Source organism: Phlebotomus papatasi, chromosome 3 (assembly GCF_024763615.1).
Source record: "Phlebotomus papatasi isolate M1 chromosome 3, Ppap_2.1, whole genome shotgun sequence".
Classification (NCBI taxonomy): Eukaryota; Metazoa; Arthropoda; class Insecta; order Diptera; family Psychodidae; genus Phlebotomus; species Phlebotomus papatasi.
In genome coordinates, this window is record NC_077224.1 from 20,992,933 (window position 1) to 21,013,199 (window position 20,267).

General features: G+C 31.3%; 3 protein-coding genes across 4 annotated transcripts in view; 2 read left to right on the plus strand and 1 right to left on the minus strand.

Annotated features, from left to right (window-relative positions):
• The window catches only part of LOC129806874 (WD repeat and FYVE domain-containing protein 3), a 49,465-nt gene extending 48,641 nt beyond the window's left edge, over positions 1-824 (plus strand). Inside the window, exon 15 of the mRNA XM_055855685.1 lies at positions 28-824. Within this exon, the coding sequence (XP_055711660.1) occupies positions 28-193 (166 nt within the window). The 3' untranslated portion in view covers positions 194-824. The remainder of the gene's footprint in view (positions 1-27) is intronic.
• A 3,525-nt stretch (positions 825-4,349) lies between these two features.
• Positions 4,350-20,267, plus strand: part of LOC129808107 (acyl-CoA-binding protein) — a 41,792-nt gene continuing 25,874 nt past the window's right edge. The window contains exons 1-5 of one of the 2 annotated variants that reach the window (XM_055857825.1): positions 4,386-4,588; positions 4,980-5,008; positions 5,093-5,207; positions 5,273-5,335; positions 11,291-12,630. In XM_055857825.1, the coding sequence (XP_055713800.1) occupies positions 4,994-5,008; positions 5,093-5,207; positions 5,273-5,335; positions 11,291-11,367 (270 nt within the window). In that variant the 5' untranslated portion in view covers positions 4,386-4,588; positions 4,980-4,993 and the 3' untranslated portion in view covers positions 11,368-12,630. Of the gene's footprint in view, positions 4,589-4,979; positions 5,009-5,092; positions 5,208-5,272; positions 5,336-11,290; positions 12,631-20,267 lie in introns of those variants that run through there. The other variant, XM_055857824.1, reaches the window with a different exon arrangement.
• On the minus strand, positions 11,535-20,120 carry LOC129808112 (uncharacterized). The gene is made up of 2 exons (XM_055857831.1): positions 19,151-20,120; positions 11,535-11,976 (listed from the first exon to the last, which is right to left on the minus strand). The coding sequence occupies exons 1-2, from the start codon at positions 19,164-19,166 to the stop codon at positions 11,669-11,671; spliced, it is 324 nt and encodes a 107-aa protein (XP_055713806.1). The 5' UTR covers positions 19,167-20,120; the 3' UTR covers positions 11,535-11,668.

The window sequence follows — 20,267 nt, forward strand, 5'->3', positions numbered from 1 at the left end:
TTGAGAATTTCTCCATTTGTATTGAAGGTTTACGCTGTACGAGCGAAAGCACCACTGTAGGAACTGTGGTCAGGTATTTTGCAACAAATGCAGTCGATTTGAGTCGGAAATCTCACGATTGAGGATCCTGAAGCCTGTTAGAGTGTGTCAGAAGTGCTACCAATCCCTCAAACAGTCAAATGAAACATCGTAGAGACCCTGTAGAAAATATTTAAAAAGAAAAAAACTCCCAAGAAGCTACAAGCAAATCAGAGGGAAGTGAGATTAGTTGCAATGTTAGATTGATAGTTGAAACCAAAAGTATTTATACTTGTATAAAAAAAAATGGAAAACTCCCAAGTAAAATTGAGTATTTAGCTGAAGACAGTGAATCAACTAGTGAGTCGCCCCTTTAAATGAAACAAGAAAAAAAACTGCATGAAAAAAGATATATAGGCTCTATAGAGAGAAATTATTGAAGAAAAAAAAAACAGGAGATTGTGTAAAAGGTAATTGTACAATGTAGATGAGACAAAAAAAGTTATTTAAACGTGAAAAAAATTGTAGAGAAAAAATTGCATGACATAATTGTGAGATAAAAACAAAAATGCTGTTCTGCAGTAAATTTGCAAAATTTAATGCAGAAACCAAGAGCGAGACTTTAGGCAAAAGTAAAATCTATATATACTTCATCTGTAATGTAAAATCCTCATCTCTCTGTTTAGCTAAAAAAAAGGAATATTTATTTATTGTGATTTTTTTTTATTTTACAAAAATGTGGTATATACAAGAGGAGAAGAGAAACAGATAAATACAATAAATTGACAAATATCTATACAAAAAAAGTTTTTTTTTTAAATTTTATTTAGGTTTTGTGATTCCACTAGAATGTCGCCGTCTTAGCGCTATTTTGAACCTTCGCAAGAAAAATATTTTGTAAAATTGTTTGTGAATTCCTCGGAAAAAAATAGTTTGCAAAATTGATTGATTTTGGAGATGAGCTATAAATTAATCGAAAAATTTGCAATTGGGTGCAAATATTTGCAATTTGGGTGCATTTTTGCAAATTATTGTCCTCCTCATGCAAACTTTTGCAAATTTTTACCTACAAATGGAAGGCTTTGCGAAAATTTAGCGTCATATTCTACTCTGAATAAAATGTTTTGTCAAATTAACAAGACAAGTTTGTAAAGAGGATGTTCTTCCATACAGAATATGGAAAAGTTTTGTCACATCGGTGGTCAACTGGATCTTGTTAAAAGATTGTGAAAAGGGTGTTTTCCCATATAAAATGCAAGAAAAAGTTTTGTCAAATTGGTAAAAAACAACCTTTTGACAAAATTTCAACAAAAACCATTTGTTCGTTTAACAAAATATTTTTTTCAGAGTATGAGAATGAGCGGAATTTGACGCTAAATTTCCAATGGAATTTCCGCGCCCGTTTACTATGGGAAACTCTGCAGAACTCTACGCAGCATATTAGCGGATTTTTCCATAGAGGCTGACGCGGAAAAATACGGATTTTTCTGCTTTGTGGCCGATCGACTTTACACACTTTTTTCTCTTTTTTCACAATAAATTTATCACTTTTGCAATTAAATATAATTTTTAATTTCTTGGAAAATTTTAACCTATTCCAAGATTTATTCCTAGTCCTATCATTTGCAAGAATTTTAGCCGTCGGACTTGCTAAATGAACCATCCGACATGTCAAAAACTTTTGGTCTAATGGCCTCTACACACTAGGAGCAATTTCTTTGAAAAATACCTTTTTAACCGTGTAAACAGACGGAATTCCCACGGGAATTCCCATGAGATTTTCCATTCCGGATGGGAATTCCGGATGGAAATTCCCATATTGAACTGTCAAATTTTTACCATCCGCTCTATGCGCCTCTGGTGGACTTCAAGCGCAACACAAAAATGCTCCGAAGATTTGAATTTCAAATTTTGTTTTTTCCGAATATAAATAACGGAATGTGTATTTAGAAGATATTTTACGTACTTTATTTTATTAAAGTGGCTTTATTATACCACAAGGATATTAGTAATATTATCTATTAATACATTTCATGGAAAATCTTTTAAAATTTCTCGAGAAATGATTAGAAACGTTGTTATAGCGTAAATATCTTGTCAAAAACCCCCAATTAAAGTGGATAAATCAACGACAGGCTTTGGATATCTTTGCTGATAGGACCTATTGATTAATTTTCGTTTAATTGTAGTGCTGATAATTTAAAATTTTATAAAGTGTTGGAAGAAAATGTATAAAATATCCCTGGGTGACCAAGCAGTCAATTCATTCGGAACAGAGATGTTTACAAAAATTAGTTAATTGTATAATAATTGAATACAAATTGTTTTAAAAAACAAGAAGACTGTAAAATATTTTAAAATTTAATTTCCAAAAAAAGTAAACAATAAAAAATATTGAAGTAATATTTCATATCCGAAAAGGCAGTTTATATGGTTTCTGGCTATAATTTTCATCAGTGAACTTCGATAGTTCTTACTATTCTTTGTATTTCCTTATCTACATTATTATATTCTTTACATTTTTTAATAATGGGATTTATTGAAAAAGATAAATTTTGAATCTGCCTTTCCAATCATTTAAACCTCTTCTGAAATGTTATTGATGAATATTTAATTTAATCCAGAAACACTAATCCTTTCAAAATTATTATAGTATTATTATTCGATTTCAAATTTGCTTTTAAAATCAATGTTTTGATCACTACAGGAGATTTTACATGTTTTTTCATATATTATTTGCTTAAAAACACTCCAAATTAAATTTTCGGAATTCTCCGGAAGCAAAAAGCTATCTCGATCGAAATAGCTTTTTTCCATTTTAGAAAATTGAATATTTCACCCTCCAACGGAAAATTTCCATTTGAAATTCAAAATATTTCAAGACATTCGGGCAGTTTCGTGCACTTTTGCAGAGGGCGCTTGTATAGCAAATTTACCATTTGCTCGTGGGAATTCCCGTGGAAATTCCGTCTGTTTACACGGTTTTTGCAAAAAATGGATCTCCTTTTGTAAAAAAAGTTGGTTGGAAAATGGCTTTCTACATTTTTTGATTAAATACATGGAGTGATGACCAACTTTTGACATCCTTTTGCAAACTATTTTTCTCAGAGTATTGGAAACTTACGAAATGTTTGTAAATCGTATAACCCACAAGCAAGTTCGTCAAAATCAGTATTTTGTCATAAATACTGTTCATAAATGTTCATAAATTTATTAAAGAAAAGTGTACGTAAAATTTTGTCATTTGTTTGTAACGTTTTGTCAAACAAAAAAATGTAGAAACAAATGTTTCTAAAAGAATAAAAAAAGTTTGTCAAGCTTGTCAAGTAATTAAGCTACGAACAATGTTTGTGAAAAGCTTTAACGATTTTTTGGGTTATACGATTTAAGAGCATTTCGTAAGTTTTCAGTACGAATTGACAAACATTTACGAAATATTTCTGTGTGCTACTTTGAGAAACAGGAGGAATTTATAAGTTTCTTTCGAATTTCTTTTAAACAAAAAGGAAAAGGAGAAGAAGGTAGGTCCTTGGAAATTACAAGAGGGCAACTTAACTATGAGTAAATAATTATCTCAATTGAATGTGTTGATAAAAACAATTTATTTCTTTTCTATTGGTCTAGTCTAAGCATTTATATTAAATTCTCTAAAAGTGCATTAAAATCTGAAAATCGTAAAAAACTGAGATAGCTCCTTGTGATTGCCAAGGAGCGATGTAAATTTCACGAAATTTTTGTGAAACATGAAACATGAATGAAACATTTGGTACTCTGGTTGCTGGGAAGATTTCTGGACAGGTGCCTTCTTTCAAGAATCTTGATCATCAGCAGCTTAACTTCATGATCAGAGGGAAAACCATTTATTTGCCAAAGGTCAGTGATAACAGTGTTTAAATAAAATTAATCAGAACATCGTGGTTCAAGAAGGATGCATATTTCGGATGGAGTCAATCTTTTGAGGTTTATTCAATCTTCCCCAGCATTATCGTCACAAACTGTCTAAGGATTTTCTCTCCGGATGCCTGGCAGGTTTTTGCTGCATCTTGTTTGAGATCAATGGGATTCGCAGCCAGTTCAGTTCTTTGTTCTTCCCTTTCTTCCCATTTGTCCAGACTCCAAGTGCACCAGAGTGGACTTGGAAGCTGTGAATTGGCTCTTCCTCTAATTATTTATTCTTTCAAATTTCTTAATGACTTGATTTAATTTTTTATAACATAATTTTATCAGGAATTGTGCTGACCAGAAAATCCAGCATTGATAAAATTCAATTACAACGGAAAAATTCAAATTCCTATCAATTGCCTTCAATTCTCATAGAAGGCGCTGCAGTCAATACGTGGAGAAATAAATCAAAGTGACCGCAGCGCCTCGTTAAATTGTTTTTTCAGACGTGTTGGTTCAGTCGTGACGGAAAAAAAGTGCCGCAAGTTCTCTCGAGTTTTTCAGTGATTTTCTTTTAGATTTTTCCACAAAAAGTGTTAAAATTCTATTAGGAAAAGTGTAGTGAATCCCCTGAAGGACGAATACCACCAAGAAGAAGCGATTTTCTGCGGGAAAAGAGGATTAACAGGTACGTGGTTTTTTGTCCTCATTTGCATCATTGACTTTGACCGCTATGCCAAATTGTATCACATTTATCGCTATCAATTCGCTTTTTTCCAATTAATTTAACTTGAAAGTTGGACTATTAGATAATCTGCTATCATTTGGTACTAATACCCTCATGTTAGGTGGCTTTTCTTTTGATTTATTGGGTGTGTTTTTTCTGCTTTTTCACCGTCTCTTTTCTGTGTACTTGACCTTTGACTCATTCGATTTTTTATCATTTTCTTATGGGCTTTTCTTTTGAAATTGCTTTCTGTTGGCTGTGCACTGTGCTCAATCAGGCTGGTTTTTGTGGCTTTTGGTGTGAAAATAGTTGAAATCTTATCCAGAAAGTGATTATTTCTGAAATATTGCAGATTGCTGAAGAAACATGGGACTTAAAGAGGTAAATTTTTTTTCTTTCCGGAGACTCTCTTTAGGCTCTTTTGCTTCAGGTTTTTCCTATAAATTGCTTTCCGTAATCCTTTAGGACTTTGATAAAGCTGCTGAGGAAGTGAAGAAGCTGAAGGCTTCTCCGAGCAATGAGGATCTCTTGGAACTCTACGCTCTCTTTAAGCAGGCAACCGTAGGAGATTGCAATACCGGTTAGTAAAATGGGAAAGGTTTTCTTGTAAGATTATGGTTATATCCTATTGGATTCTTGTTACAGCCAGGCCAGGCATGCTGGACTTGAAGGGAAAGGCCAAATGGGATTCGTGGAATGGAAAGAAAGGTAATTGGTAACGTCTAGATATCGATTTTAGGAAGTGTCTGTGATTCTTTCGTCTCTATTCGTTAACCCATTAGTTCACTCGTTCAGTTTTTTAAGCAAATGACCGAATGACCCCTCCCGTAGTTCAATAAAGTTGGAGATCTTCACAATCTTTCGGGGATGCTCCTTTGCTCTTTTTAGGACATTGCCCCAACATTTCTGAATTACATTTGAAGCTTTAATTCTTAAAAATAGTTGGAATTGATAAGTCGAATTCTTACAATTAACCCAGTCAATTATAAGATAAAAAACCTTAAGAACACTTAGCGTAAATATTTTATATAAATACACAGTAAAAATAATGTGTAAAATTTTACTACTATAATAGTGCAAAATCGACCATTTTAGTTGTTTAATTTAAAAATGTTTAAAAAGTGCACAATAATTTGGTAATTTATTCTCACGTGATTGAAAATTGCCACTATTATAGTTGAAAAATTTTCAACAACGTTGTTTAATTTGAAAATTTGTAAAATTTTAACACTATAATAGTGTGAAATCGGATAAATTAATTATTTAATTGCGATCTGTGTAAAATTTCTCACTGTTATAATCATAAAAATTTTTTAACAATGTTTCGTGATTTAAAACGTTTGAAAAATTCTAAAAATTACCACTATAGTATGATTATAGTTTTTCACATTATTATAGTGTGAAAAAATACACAACTTTATGGTATTTTTGTCACATGATCAAAGATTAACACTATTATAGTTTGATCATAATTTTTCACACTATTATAGTGTGAAGTCTTGTGTATTTCAACCAAAGTTGTTGAATTTTTAAACAAAAGTTGTGTAAAAATTGTTGAATTTCTATGTAAGACATATACTTCAGTCGAGATGTTTTTCATTGTGCAAAAGTCATATAGAACATCAAATAATTATATGCATAATAAATATATCGTGAAGATCTGAGCATCAGATGTAATTATCTCGCTTTAGGGAGGATCCTAAGTACAGGAAATAACATTACAAATGCCCAAAAAGTAAAATACACGAAATGAAATGAAAATTCAACAATTTTTAAATTCAACAACTCCAAATTCAACAACTTGAAATTCAACAACTTTCAATTAAACAATTTTAAATTAAACATTTTTTCCAAATTTGACACTATAATAATGGTGTAAAAGATTATACACTATAATAGCGTTAATTTTTTTTACTGTGTAGTAAAGATTTCCTTTTGATAATTAAGGGCCAATGACATGATTTGTAACAAATTCTAAATTTTTACTAATGCCTTCGGCGCACACATTTTACATCAGGAAAATTTTATAAAGTCGAAATTTCAGATCCCTTTCTTTCTAAAAAAACCTTCCATAAGTCTATTCAATTCTTTCGCACTCTTCTTCTTCTTTTAAACATCATGTCAAATTAAATTTACCTCGACAGAATTTGTAGTGCGAAAGAATGGCATATACGTATTTAAAAGGTTTAAAAAAGCAGGGGATGTGAATTTAGATTTTATTAATTTTTCCTGATCTAAAAAGTGTGCCGGAGCTATGAAGATTGAAAATATTTAAATTTAAAATTATAGACAAATTAAAGAGTTGTAAAATTTTTGTAGAGCTTTTTAAAGATGTTTTAAAATATTTGATTGACACTTCTAAATAAATTTTAATAGATAATACGGTTTATAAATTAAAGGCTGATTAAAAAAAAAGAGCTTTAATCTTTATTAAGATCCTTAAACCGGACTTTAAAATATGATTCGGATTATCGGTTAAAGATCTTTAATTAAAAAATATCAATTTTTTAAGCATTTCTTTTAAAATACAACTACCTTCAAAATAACTAAATTGAAATAAAAGTGACAAACTTCTTCGTGTTATTCTTTAAATTTTAGAGCTGGACTTAGTAAATCTAAATCCTTAAATATTGCAAGGCATTAGAAATTTTTAATTTTCACAGTAACATATTTAACCCTTTAAGGACAATTGGAACACCGGTGTCCCATAAAGAAAATAATTATTCCTAACTAAAGTTATTTTTTCTAATATTTCTACGTAATTGTAAAGTAGGTTGAAGGAATCTGGAACATTTTTTGCAAGTCTCCAGCTACATGGTATGTAGTAAATATTTAAGCTTAAAAATTACGATTTTTTGTATTGTCAAATTCATAATTGATTTTATTTATTTTTTATACTTCCAAATTCTTTTTAAGCAAAACCGTTTTGGAAAAAGAAACTACAATAGTCAAACATAATATTTTTCATTAGAGTGAAAATTATTATTCATTAGTATTGTCAGTAAAATTACTTAAATTCTTGGGCTATTTTTGTCCCTATCAGCCATAAAGGCAAAAAATACACCTAGTCAGACTTTCAAAGGTTATATGTAAGACTTATCATTATTTATGTTTATCAGTTCCATTTTTATTGTTGATTTTCGGTCCGTAAGAAGTGTCTCGTCCTTAAAGGGTTAACTCAAATAATTTAGCTTTTTATTTATTTTAGAATTGAGAAAGATCAGTGACATCCAATTGATTAAAATTTTACCTCATATCTTTTAAAATTGAAATTAGATAAGTAGTTGTCCTTTTCTGTCAAATAAAAATAGAAATATAAAGCTGTATCTTCGGAAATACTTCAAATTCGCTTCTGAAATTTTTATGGTATATTCTTAAAAAGTTTATCTATCTATTTAAGCAATTAAAAAAAATAATATACAGTGGCGGCCAAAAAAATAGAATAAGCTCCTCAAAGACCACTATTTTACCTTTAACATTTTTGTTTATTCCAATTCCTTGAAATAATTTTGATATAGAAATGGTCAAATAATTATCTTACGTCAAATAAGTATTGTTTTGGCCGCTAAAGATCTCTATTTTTCACAGAATACAACAATAGTGAAATTTGATTTGAAAAATACGATAGGACCATTTTCATTTAAATTAAAAAAAATATGGTTTATAAATCGAATAAGTTTAAATAAAGCCATATTTAGAAACTATAAATGACAGTTTAGGGGAGACCGGGGCAGATTTAGCCACGTATAGTATTAGTGGCATCTTACAGTTTGTCTGCAATTAATAAAAAGGAAGCCACTTTTTATTCTAAATATAAGGTAAAGTACCCTTACTCGACCGGGTTCCTCTATTCGACCGGTGGGTAAATTTTTGAATATTTGATGGTGAATTTCATCAATTTCTATGAATTTGTCACTGATTCGTATTATTTAAAGAATAATTGACCTATTAATGTTAGATCATACACAAAATATTATAGCAAATATAATTAAATTGAATAAATAAATCTACCGGTCGAATAGAGGAACCGGTCGACTAAAGGGTACTTTACCTTATACTTCCCTAAAGTTCCCTCCCTATTCATTATATATGAATAGGGAAGTTCCCTCCCTATTCATTGAAATATTTCTCAGCCTCACACAAACATTTTTTGTACAAGCTATATACACAATGAAAAATTTCACTTGGTGGCTAATTCTACCCCGGTCTCCCCCATCATTTTTTGTCTGAACTAAATTTCACTATTGACGTATTCTGTGTAAAATAGAGACCTCTGGCGGCCAAAACAACCCTTATTCTACAATTCAAGTAAGATTTGAAGATTTCTACTTCACAATTATATCAACAAATTGGGAAAAAAACACAAAAGTAAAAAAAATATAAGATTTGCAAAGTAATTCCATTATTTTGGCTGCCACCGCCGCCACTGTATAAAATCTATTTTGACCTTGCAATTACGGGAACCCCTTTAAGAGTTTTAGATTTTTTGTCCTTATTTTCTCTCAAAAGCAAATGTACGTACCCCAATTAATGATCACTCACTAAACTATCACATTCTTAACATTCCAAGAAGTATAAAATTATTTAAATACACATGTCAAAAATAAATAGTTAAGATCATCACGTACTTGATAAACATCACATACTTTTTTATGTCAAGTATTACATTTTAATTAACCAAGAAGCAGACATTAAAAAAAACATTCTATGCTATAACAATCGATGTTTACTTGTTTGATTATGCAAATAATTTCTATATCATGAATCAGATCTGTGAAGTAGCGTCTCCTTGTATTAGAGAGGGATAAAAGGAAGACTTTGTTAATTTTGAAGATCTACATGGCAGCCTCTGAGTAATCCAGGGATTTAATTGGGGTTAAATTTGAACAAAGCCCTAGGATTTATCGTTTGCTTGACGTAATTCCATGGTTTTGTTAGTAATCAAAATTTCTAGTTCCACATTGATAATTCAATAAAACTCAATTGCGAAGGGTCTCGTCTCGAGTGTCAATAATAGCAACAAGTATTTACTTTTTGTCAGGAAAATTTTTGAATTAAAATTTCACAATTCTTCCTTTTTATTATAATTTTTAATTCTCAATTGTAGCGTTTTTTTTGTAATTCCGTAAATCTAAACCAAAATTCGATCACAATTTTCGAATATCGATAATTTGATTTTGCTTCTCCAATAACTGTCATGTGAAAAAAAAGGTAAATAAAACTCTAAGTTTTGAATTTTCGTACAATGTGGCTGAAAATTTATAGAATATCACACTAAGAAGCTTTTAAAAATATTTCTAAATTATTATTAGGGAAATAATAATAAAATGAGGTTTGTGTTGCTTTGAGTTTTCCAATAACAAAGCAAAAACAGATGTATTTTGACAATCGAAGACACTTCTAAATTCGAATAGGAAGTATTTTAATCACCATACGGACGAAAGAGGTGTAATGTTTTTTCTTTGAATTTCGAAACCGAAAATGACATTCTTTCCGTGCAAAAGTAGATCCTGAAAAATTCGACAATCTATTTGAAGACCCAAAAAAGATACATTCTTACTTCTTAATACTTTCTCAAGGTGGCGGAAGATACATCTTGTTCGAATTTCGAAGTGCTCAAGTGTCAAAATGGGACGGTCTGCACATTGTTTGTGCGAAAAAAAAAACAGAACAACGACGTTTACTGTTCTTGCCCCAGTATTTAATCACTCCACAATCACTGTGTAACTCTTTTTCCAGATTTTTAGTGTAATATTTGATAAATTTTCCCCACCTTGTTCGAAAATTTAGTATGAAAATTCGAAATTGAATTTCGAACATAAACGATTTTTTGTGCAAATAGAGTTCCATTTACTTTTTATCCAAGACACTATTGGAGAATCAAAATCTACTTCTGTTTGGGCTCATTTGCCTTTTAGCTTAGACACTTTCGAGTGAGATGCCTGTGAATTGGCGGACTTGGTGTCTTGGCTAAACTCTAAACCGTTTTTTTTTTTCGATTTAGAATTTTCCGGAATTCTGCTAACCTTAAAACGACATTCGCGATGCAGTGTCATTCCATATATTTGATTAGCATTTTTTGTTCGAGAACTGCTGACTGGTTAGCATATTTTAATTTTTTTTTTAAATGATCGACTCGGCAAAAATATGCTGAAAACGACGCTACGTTTTTGAGCTAGCTGTGCTCGCTGGGTTACGATAAGAATCTGACTTGCCTAATTCGTTTTAGATTTATGATGATTTTTTTTATGAAATATTTGATAGGATTAAACACAATTAAACAATATACTCTAATTATATATCTATTTTTAATATTAAGAAGGAGGAAATATTTACCATTTATCTCGGTTGTACAATTAGTTTTCATATCAGTCTTATCTGCATTACAGGTGTTAGGCTAAAAGGGTTACAATGTAATTGTTATACTGTAACAAATATTGGCACGAAAATACATTTCTTTTTCTAGATTTTACTGGTACTGTTACATTCTGTGATAAAACCAAGCATTGATAAGATAGTGCTATGTTAAGCTTACCCAAATTCCTGCTGAAACATAATACGCGGTAGGGAAGAAAAAGAATCACAGATACTGACAACTTTATCATCAGGTGGATTCTTTTTTATCAGGAGCAGTTGACTAATTTCTTGTTTTTTTTCTTGAAGGACTTTCCACTGATGATGCCATGAAGCAATATATTGAGAAGGTGACGAGCTTAATTGCTGAGATTGGGCTTGCCTAAATCCTTTAGGAATTGCAAATTTTATGGTATAGTTTTGAGCAGGAAAGACTCAAAAGCACTTCCTCATCAATGGGCATTTATATTGGGAGCACAGTTTTCTATTACGTCTATTTTGTACCAATTAATTCTTTTTTGTTACATTGATTAAAAAAAAAGAAATAAGTCAATTTATTATCAAGAAAAAAATTATTTTTTATTTTGTCATCTTGCAAATTATTTTGTACAAAAAAAAGGAAGATTTACAGTCAGTCTTTCTGGTGGATTTTTCAGAGGTAGCCACCAAATGGCTCCTCCCGAGAAACTACATTGAGATTGTTGTAATACCAGGAATGTATAGATATTTATCATTGTCATCTATTGTTATATTTGTTTCACAAGATGATCTATGGCTATCAATTGTGTAGATTTCTGTCTTTCTGCTAATGTCCACTGATCCTCTGACACTGAATAGGGAGAAGCGTCTCTTTTGGAGCCCATCTCGCCTCTGTGAGCCTCTCAGATTGATCCTTAGGACAATCAGAATGGCAACAGCTACCAGTATTCCACTGGAAACTGCTACAATTGTTAGGATTTCATGTGGTTCCCCGTCTGAAGACACTTTTGCGATATCTGTAGTGAAGAAAAATTGAGGAAATAAATTTAATTTCGTGCTGTAGAAAATCTCTTTACCAATATTTATTGAGAAATTTTCAATAGAGCACTGTTACACTGCCATTGGTATTTATAAGTTCACATTACATTATTTTTAACTGCTTAGAAGTGGATTATTTGATGAAAATCAAAAAAAAAAATCTCCAAGAATTATTTACTCAAAATCATGTCTTTTATTTGAATTGGGTCTTCTAGAAGAATTTTTTGTGAAAGATTCACAGAATTGAAGGTCAATTTGAGCAAAGATCAATATAAATTTCAATCAGAATATTCCCGGTATTTTGATTTGCAATTTACTCAGTTATTTTTCCTGGGAGAATAGAAAGCATATTATGGGCTTTGTACAGATTAGAAAAATGATGATTTCGTGGAAAAATGATAGCTCGCTATTAAAATTTGACAAAAGCTTCTTGATGGTTAATAATGTTCCGTCCATAGGGTAATATGTGGTAATTTCGAATCATGTTTTTGTTTTGGAATTTGGAGATTTTCTTATAGATTCAGATAGGCAAACAAAAAAAGACCACGAAATAGAAGAGCAAAGAGAAAAAAGAAAGGATGCATTACTTCTTTGGGTTCTTTATCTTTTTATTATCTGAAACCGTCAGAAAATTTTAATGGCTCCGGCACACCTTTTAGATCAAGAAAATTTCATAAATTCGAATTTCAGATCCCTTTCTTTCTCACATGTTTTGCATATGTCCATCTCATTCTCTCGCACTCTTCTTCTTCTCTTAAACACCACTCCCAATTCAATTTAGCTCAATCGAATTTGGTATACGATAGAATGAGATAGTCATATGCAAAACATGTGAGAAAGAAAGGGTTTCGAATTTCGATTTCATGAAATTTTCCTGATCTAAAAGGTGTGCCGGAGCCATAAAAATGAAAATTATATTCTGTTCAAAATTACTCCACTGTACCTTATTTTAATTATTCAAACTTCAGATTCTCGTCAAAAATCAAATTTTTGACAGAATTTTGACGTTTCCACCTACATCAATGCTGACGATTTCCTTCAAAAACGCAATTTTTGACGAAAATTTCTCCCAATGTGTAGAGACCTTAAAAGATATCAACTTCCGGTCTTCAGTGACCCCTAAATAAAAAAAAAACATTATCTCCAGACTTTTTTCTCTTGTCAACGTACCCCACCATCCATCCTCTTCAAAATAACGTTTTTTGGTGTATTTAGAAAACGGCTCTTACGATTTCTTTTATTTTTGGATACGTTTTGGAGGTGAACCAGGTAAACAATTTGTCCAAACGCGACATCTTGAATTTTTGAAGGTCAAATTTTAACCACTCTGGATGTATTATTTTTCAACAGATTTGGTTAAATTAGGATTTTTGGGAAAGGTATTGAATATCGGTAAAGTATCCTTAAACAAATTATTTTTCTTGCATTATTTACTTTTTTATCTGTCCGTGTGCTTGTAACTCATGCCAAAATGTTCTGAAAAGCGCATTTCTATACAAATCTTCGAATTCGGAATGCATTTGTGATTTATTAATCGATTTAATCGGTAATAAACCGATATGAACTCGAATACCATGCGAAAAGATATGTCACAGAGATTTGCCATCACTTTTTAATCTTTAGGAAAATCTGAATATAAAATTAGATACATTTTGTTAATTTCTAAATATAAAAATTATTTTATTCCGAATATTTGTTTTCTTAATTGAATTTGATAACTTTCTTATTATTTATTATGTAATAACTATGGGTTTTAGAAGGTTTTTCTATTTTTATTTTAAAATATTTACAAAATTAAAGTTATTGTCTTATGCCCAGTGCACAACAATTTTTGATTCGTAAATATGTTTTTGATATTTCAATGAGATTTAGTGAAACCTAAATCTAGTCATCTCGCTCACTCTCATACGCAATTTTGAAAACATATTTGCAAACAACAGTTATTGTGCAATGGTAATTGTGCCGAACGCACAATAACTTTTGTTTGTAAACATATTTTTGAAATTTCAGTGAGAATGAGGGAGATGACTAGATCTCAGTTTCATTCACTCTCATTGAAATGTCAAACACATATTTGCAAAATAAAATTTATTGTGCGCTGGTCATAATGTCCAGCTCACAATACACCGTTGTTTGTACAGTAGACTCTCACTCAATCGGCTCTTTTTCAATCGGGCGACAAATTTTGTTGACAGTTTTCACACTAAATTATGAAGCTAATTCGCTCAAATTCGCTGTAGTTCTTCCTATTTTATCGTGATTCTCTATAATTGAGCGCATTTTGTGGAATTCACAGAGGCTTTGACGCTCAATTCTATCGCTAAACCGGATGACATTTTGCCCCATATTCCCGATTGAGAGAGAGTCTACTGTAAATATGTTTTCAAAATTTCTTATGAGAATGAATGATATCTAGATATAGTCATCTCTTTCACTCTCACAAGGGAGGTCATCGAGTCATCAAATTCAGATTGGCTTCATATTGAGAACATAGACGCGGATAGGGATCATAAGGATCGTGTCATACTCAAAAAGTGCTAAATTTTTTTTTCCTTTGCAAAAAAAGCAATCAAAGGATTCCATAAAATGTTAATGATAAAGAAAGTTCTATAGAGCCAGCAGGAGCAGTCGTGGCGCAGTGGGCTAGCGGACGGTGTTTACAACGCAAAGGTCTCGAGTTCGATTCTTGCTTTGTGCCGCTTTATTGTTTTTTTTTCTTCTATTATTTTTTTATCTGTTTTTTTTTGTCGGATTTTTTTTTTCATTGACCGTAATTTTTCCTTAGTGTATCTATATTTGCTTTGCACTGTAATATACTCCTAATATGAATATTTAACTAAAGTAAGTGTCTTAAAAGTTCTTCAACGCGTCTGCTTGTTTTAATTTTTTTTAAGGAATAGAAATTAAGAATTCATCCATATACGGTCTTATTGGTCCTAGATATACATAGCGTTATTTTTATTTGCTTTTTTAAATAACTTGCCTAAGCAATGTGTCTTGCAAAATACAGTGAGTGTCAATAGTTTGTTGCCTAATGGATGTTTGAGAAATCAAGTGAAAAAAATGATAGAAAAAAATACTTTTCCAAATTTTTCTTTTTGCAGATGAGTTCCTTGTAATCCGTAGATATTATTTATAGTTTTCAAAAAAAATAATTAATTTTATTTCATATCAAAAATAATTGTTCTCCAAAAGTTGGTCATTTTTGAAAAATCAAAAGTTTGTTGCCTCATTAAAAAAACTAATTCAAAATGGTGAAAACGTGCAACCAACTTTATGTAAACCGGTTACATTTTAACCTTATGTCATTTGGTAGGCAAATGGTGGATTTGTACATTTTTAAGGCTGTCAATGTTAAATATATAGGTGTAAAAGTGATGATAAATAACAAGAAATAATCAGTTTTTTGATAATTCATAATTTAGGTTATAATGGCAAATTATAAAAAGTTGAAAGGTGGGATATTGTCCAGAGATACTGCTGGAAGGAATCGGCGTCGCTTAATTGCCAAATTTTATGGAAATTCATGAAAAGTTATACATAAAATGGTCAAATATTATAGTTATGAGGCACGAGTACATCTGAAAAACGCTACTGGTAGACCCAGGGTTTCGACTCAGAAAGTCGATAACCGCATTCTAGGTATCTCTGATAGTAACCCCATGATGTTTGCTTCAAAAATTCAAAGTCGGCTGGTTACAGAAGGCATACAGGCTTCAAATGCTTCGAAAATCAAACTCAAAATGAAAGAAAATATAAGAATAGGTACTTGGCTCGCAAGATTCCATTAGTAAGCAAAACCAAACTGCGTAAGAGGTTGTATTTTTACGTTTTTAGCATGCTCCAAGTGAATTTACAACCTTTTAACCAGATTGGTTTTGTTTACCAATGGAAACCTGCAAACCAAGTAATTATTCTTACCACTTTCATTAAATTGCGGTTGGTTTTGAAGCCTGTATGCCTTCTGTAACCAGCCGACTCTGAATTTTTGAAGCAAACATCATGGGGTTACTATCAGAGATACCTAGAATGCGGTTATCGACTTTCTGAATCGAAACCCTGGGTCTACCAGTAGCGTTTTTCAGATGTACTCGTGCCTCATAACTATAATATTTGACCATTTTATGTATAACTTTTCATGAATTTCCATAAAATTTGGCAATTAAGCGACGCCGATTCCTTCCAGCAGTATCTCTGGACAATATCCCACCTTTTAACTTTTTGTAATTTGCCATTATAACCTAAATTATGAATTATCAAAAAACTGATTATTTCTTGTTATTTATCATCACTCTTACACCTATATATTTAACATTGACAGCCTTAAAAATGTACAAATCTACCATTTGCCTATCAAATGACATAAGCTCAAAATGTAACCGGTTTACATAAAGTTGGTTGCACGTTTTCACCATTTTGAATTAGTTTTTTTAATGAGGCAACAAACTTTTGATTTTTCAAAAATGACCAACTTTTGGAAAACAATTATTTTTGATATGAAATAAAATTAATTATTTTTTTTTGAAAACTATAAATAATATCTACGGATTACAAGGAACTCATCTGCAAAAAGAAAAATTTGGAAAAGTATTTTTTTCTATCATTTTTTTCACTTGATTTCTCAAACATCTATTAGGCAACAAACTATTGACACTCACTGTACATCAATAAATCTATGCACAAGAGATAGAGAATTTAAAAAACACTCACTCATTTTTAATCAATTGTCTGCAGAAAGATTTAAATGCAGTTTCAAATATGCATGGCACAAATCAGGATATGTTGATGAGAGGCCCAAAAAATTTGAAAATCCAAGTCATTACTGTTTTACAAAAGTTTATTTGGAAACTTGCTCTCAAACTGATTGTGAAAGCATATCTTTTATTCGATGTGCACATTGTGACTGTACATTCTGTTTTAATCATTTCTTTACAGAAATCCACATGCACTAATTAGTTATTAAACTAATTTGTGCATTGAGGACTTTTGTAAAGAAATGATTAAAACAGAGGACAATGTTCACAATGAGCACACCGAATTAAAGTATGACTCACAATCAATTTAATCAAAAGCTCCCAATCAACTTTTTCAAAACAATATTGAATTGAATTTTCAAATATAACAAAATTCAACATATCTTGATTTTGTGCAGATTGCTAATTATAATAATTCTCTATCGCTTTGTACATAGATTTATTGATGTATTTTGCAAGACACATTGCTTAGGCAAGTGATTTAAAAAAGCAAATAAAAATAATGCTATGTATATCTAGGACCAATAAGACCGTATATGGATGAATTCTTAATTTCTATTCCTTAAAAAAAATTAAAACAAGCAGACGCGTTGAAGAACTTTTAAGACACTTACTTTAGTTAAATATTCATATTAGGAGTATATTACAGTGCAAAGCAAATATAGATACACTAAGGAAAAATTACGGTCAATGAAAAAAAATCCGACAAAAAAAAAACAGATAAAAAAATAATAGAAGAAAAAAAAACAATAAGGCGGCACAAAGCAGGAATCGAACTCGAGACCTTTGCGTTGTAAACACCGTCCGCTAGCCCACTGCGCCACGACTGCTCCTGCTGGCTCTATAGAACTTTCTTTATCATTAACATTTTATGGAATCCTTTGATTGCTTTTTTTGCAAAGGAAAAAAAAATTTAGCACTTTTTGAGTATGACACGATCCTTATGATCCCTATCCGCGTCTATGTTCTCAATATGAAGCCAATCTGAATTTGATGACTCGATGACCTCCCTTGTCATAGAAAATTTTGAAAACATGTTTACAAACAAAAGTTATTGTGCGTTGAACATAATGACCAGCGTACAATAAGTTTTGTTTGTAAACATATTTTGAAATTTCAGTGAGAGTGAGCGAGATGGCTAGATCTAGATCTCATTCACTCTCATTGAAATGTCAAAAACATGTTTACAAAACAAAAGTTATTATGCGTTGGGCATAAAGGCCTCTACACATTGCGAGCAATTTTCGTCAAAAATCGCATTTTTGACAAAATTTTGACGTTTATACCTGCAACAGTGCGGACGATTTCTCTCAAAAGAGCAATTTTTGATGAAAACTGTTAACAATGTGTAGACACCATAATGCATAGAACGCAATAACTTTTGTTTTGTAAGTTTTTTTTTGACAGTTCAAGTAAGAGAGGAAGAGATCTAAATCTAGCCGTCTTGCTCACACTTATAGGCAGTTTCGAAAAAATGTTTATAAAACAAAAGTTACTCACACAAACAGTTTCTAAATCTTTTTTTTATTTCTTTCTACATAATAACCCCTTAAAAACTATAACAAAAAAATTTGCAAAGTTTCTTATCAACAAAATAATAATACATATTCTGTTGATTATGGTTTTACATAAATGTCTAAAAGGCAATTCATTTCCGTAATCACTGAACTCATCAGCTTTTCTCTATGCAATAATTATCAAATAATACTTTTCCGCTATTTAACAAAATGCTTACAATCACTCTTTCCCAGATAAATTGAACATAATTGTGTCACGCAACTAAATTTTACTACAAGTATTTTCCACGGAGTGTTTCACTAAATTTTGTTGGTGGTGTATTTTTTTAAATGAAATAATATAGATAATCGATTTTTACCACCAATTTGACTTTTTCTTTCCGTTCTCTCCATAATATTATTAAAGAATTTTTATTTGAAGACTTTGGGAAATGATGAAAAAGCATTTGTTCATTGAGTGTGGAAATTTATATTTTGCAACATAATATTTTTAATGCAAAGAAAAAGAAAAATTACTATATTATAGTGAAGCGAATGGGGGAATGCTTTTTTATTTCTTTGAAATGGAGGATTTTCAAGGAAATGCGGTCTCGAGGCATTTAATGGACATTTTCTCCGTGAAATTTTTTTTCTATTGAGAAAAAGAAGTGGCATTAGTGTACAGGGAAAATGAAATGGAATTATGTCAATGTCTGTGTATGTAATTGCACCATAATAATTTCTCTGTCGCGTCGAATTTGCAATTTCTCGATGAAGAAGTCTAAAAGAGATTGATTTTGTCTCGGCAGTTTTTAATATTGCAATTGGTGACTTCCTTCTGAATGCGCAATTCTTTAATTGGTTTAATGTAATTTATTATTTAAATTAAGTAGATGTCTTACCTTCTGTTGCGTCCATTGGGTGATCCTGATCTCGATATTATTTACTACTTTTTTTTTCTGATGAAACAATTCAAGTCCGTTTCACACTGATTGGCGGGAAATGCCTCAGAAAAGTGCATCAAAATGCGCGGTTATCATTAGATGGAAGACCTTTAGCCACTTAAATTGATCTTGTTTAACAAATGATTATAGCAATGGCACATTCACTAAAAAAAATGATTGTTTATCTCCTTTGTAGAAAATTTTTATGCAACAGTTGATGAAGACAAGGAAAAAAAATGCAAACATTGAATTTTTGCGAATTTTTCTTTCACTTTTTGCAGTATTTTTGTTGTGTTCTCACAAATTATGTTACTTTGTTGGGAAAAAAATAAACAATTTTGTTTTGTTACAGAAAGATTATTTTTAAATACAAACAATAAAAAAAATCCTTGTTTATATTTAGAACAAAGCACTCACAGAATTGGTCTCTATGCCAAAACAACACGATCACTCCTTTCCAAATGAGACGGTCGCGATCGCGCCAAGAAAGAGTGTGAAAGTTATACACGTCTCAAACGTTCAATTGCTAAATCAAATATGAGCTTTTTTCACGACAAAACTCCCCAGTCACTCTTTGAGTTCACGTAATATTATTAATTTTCAAGCGGGGGGACATACAATTCTTTTTTCTATTTAATTTTCCACTCTCGCTCTGTCTCTTTCTGAGTTGGGGAAAAAAAGGAATTTGTTGTGGATGATCTCTCATTTTATAATCCCATCAGACACAATTTCATGGTAATTGTCCGGATGATACAATTGGGGCTAAACAAGGCACTCCGGTATTCAGATTCTTTTCAAACTGTTCTCCCGGGAGATCAAAGGACTGTTTTGGCGACTTACAAATAGTGATAAATTGAATGATCACCGATCAGCATAACCAAGCTTGAGAAATCATCACTGATCTCTCTCCCCCAGCAGAGATCACACTAATAGAGTGATCGTGGATTGCTTTTAAACACATTTTTCTGGTGAGGAAATGTGGGTGATAAAATGTTAGGCAAGAAAAAGGAGTGGTAAAGTGGAAAAGAGTTCGCGAAATGCTCAAATATTTGATTTTGAAAGAATTAGGTCATGA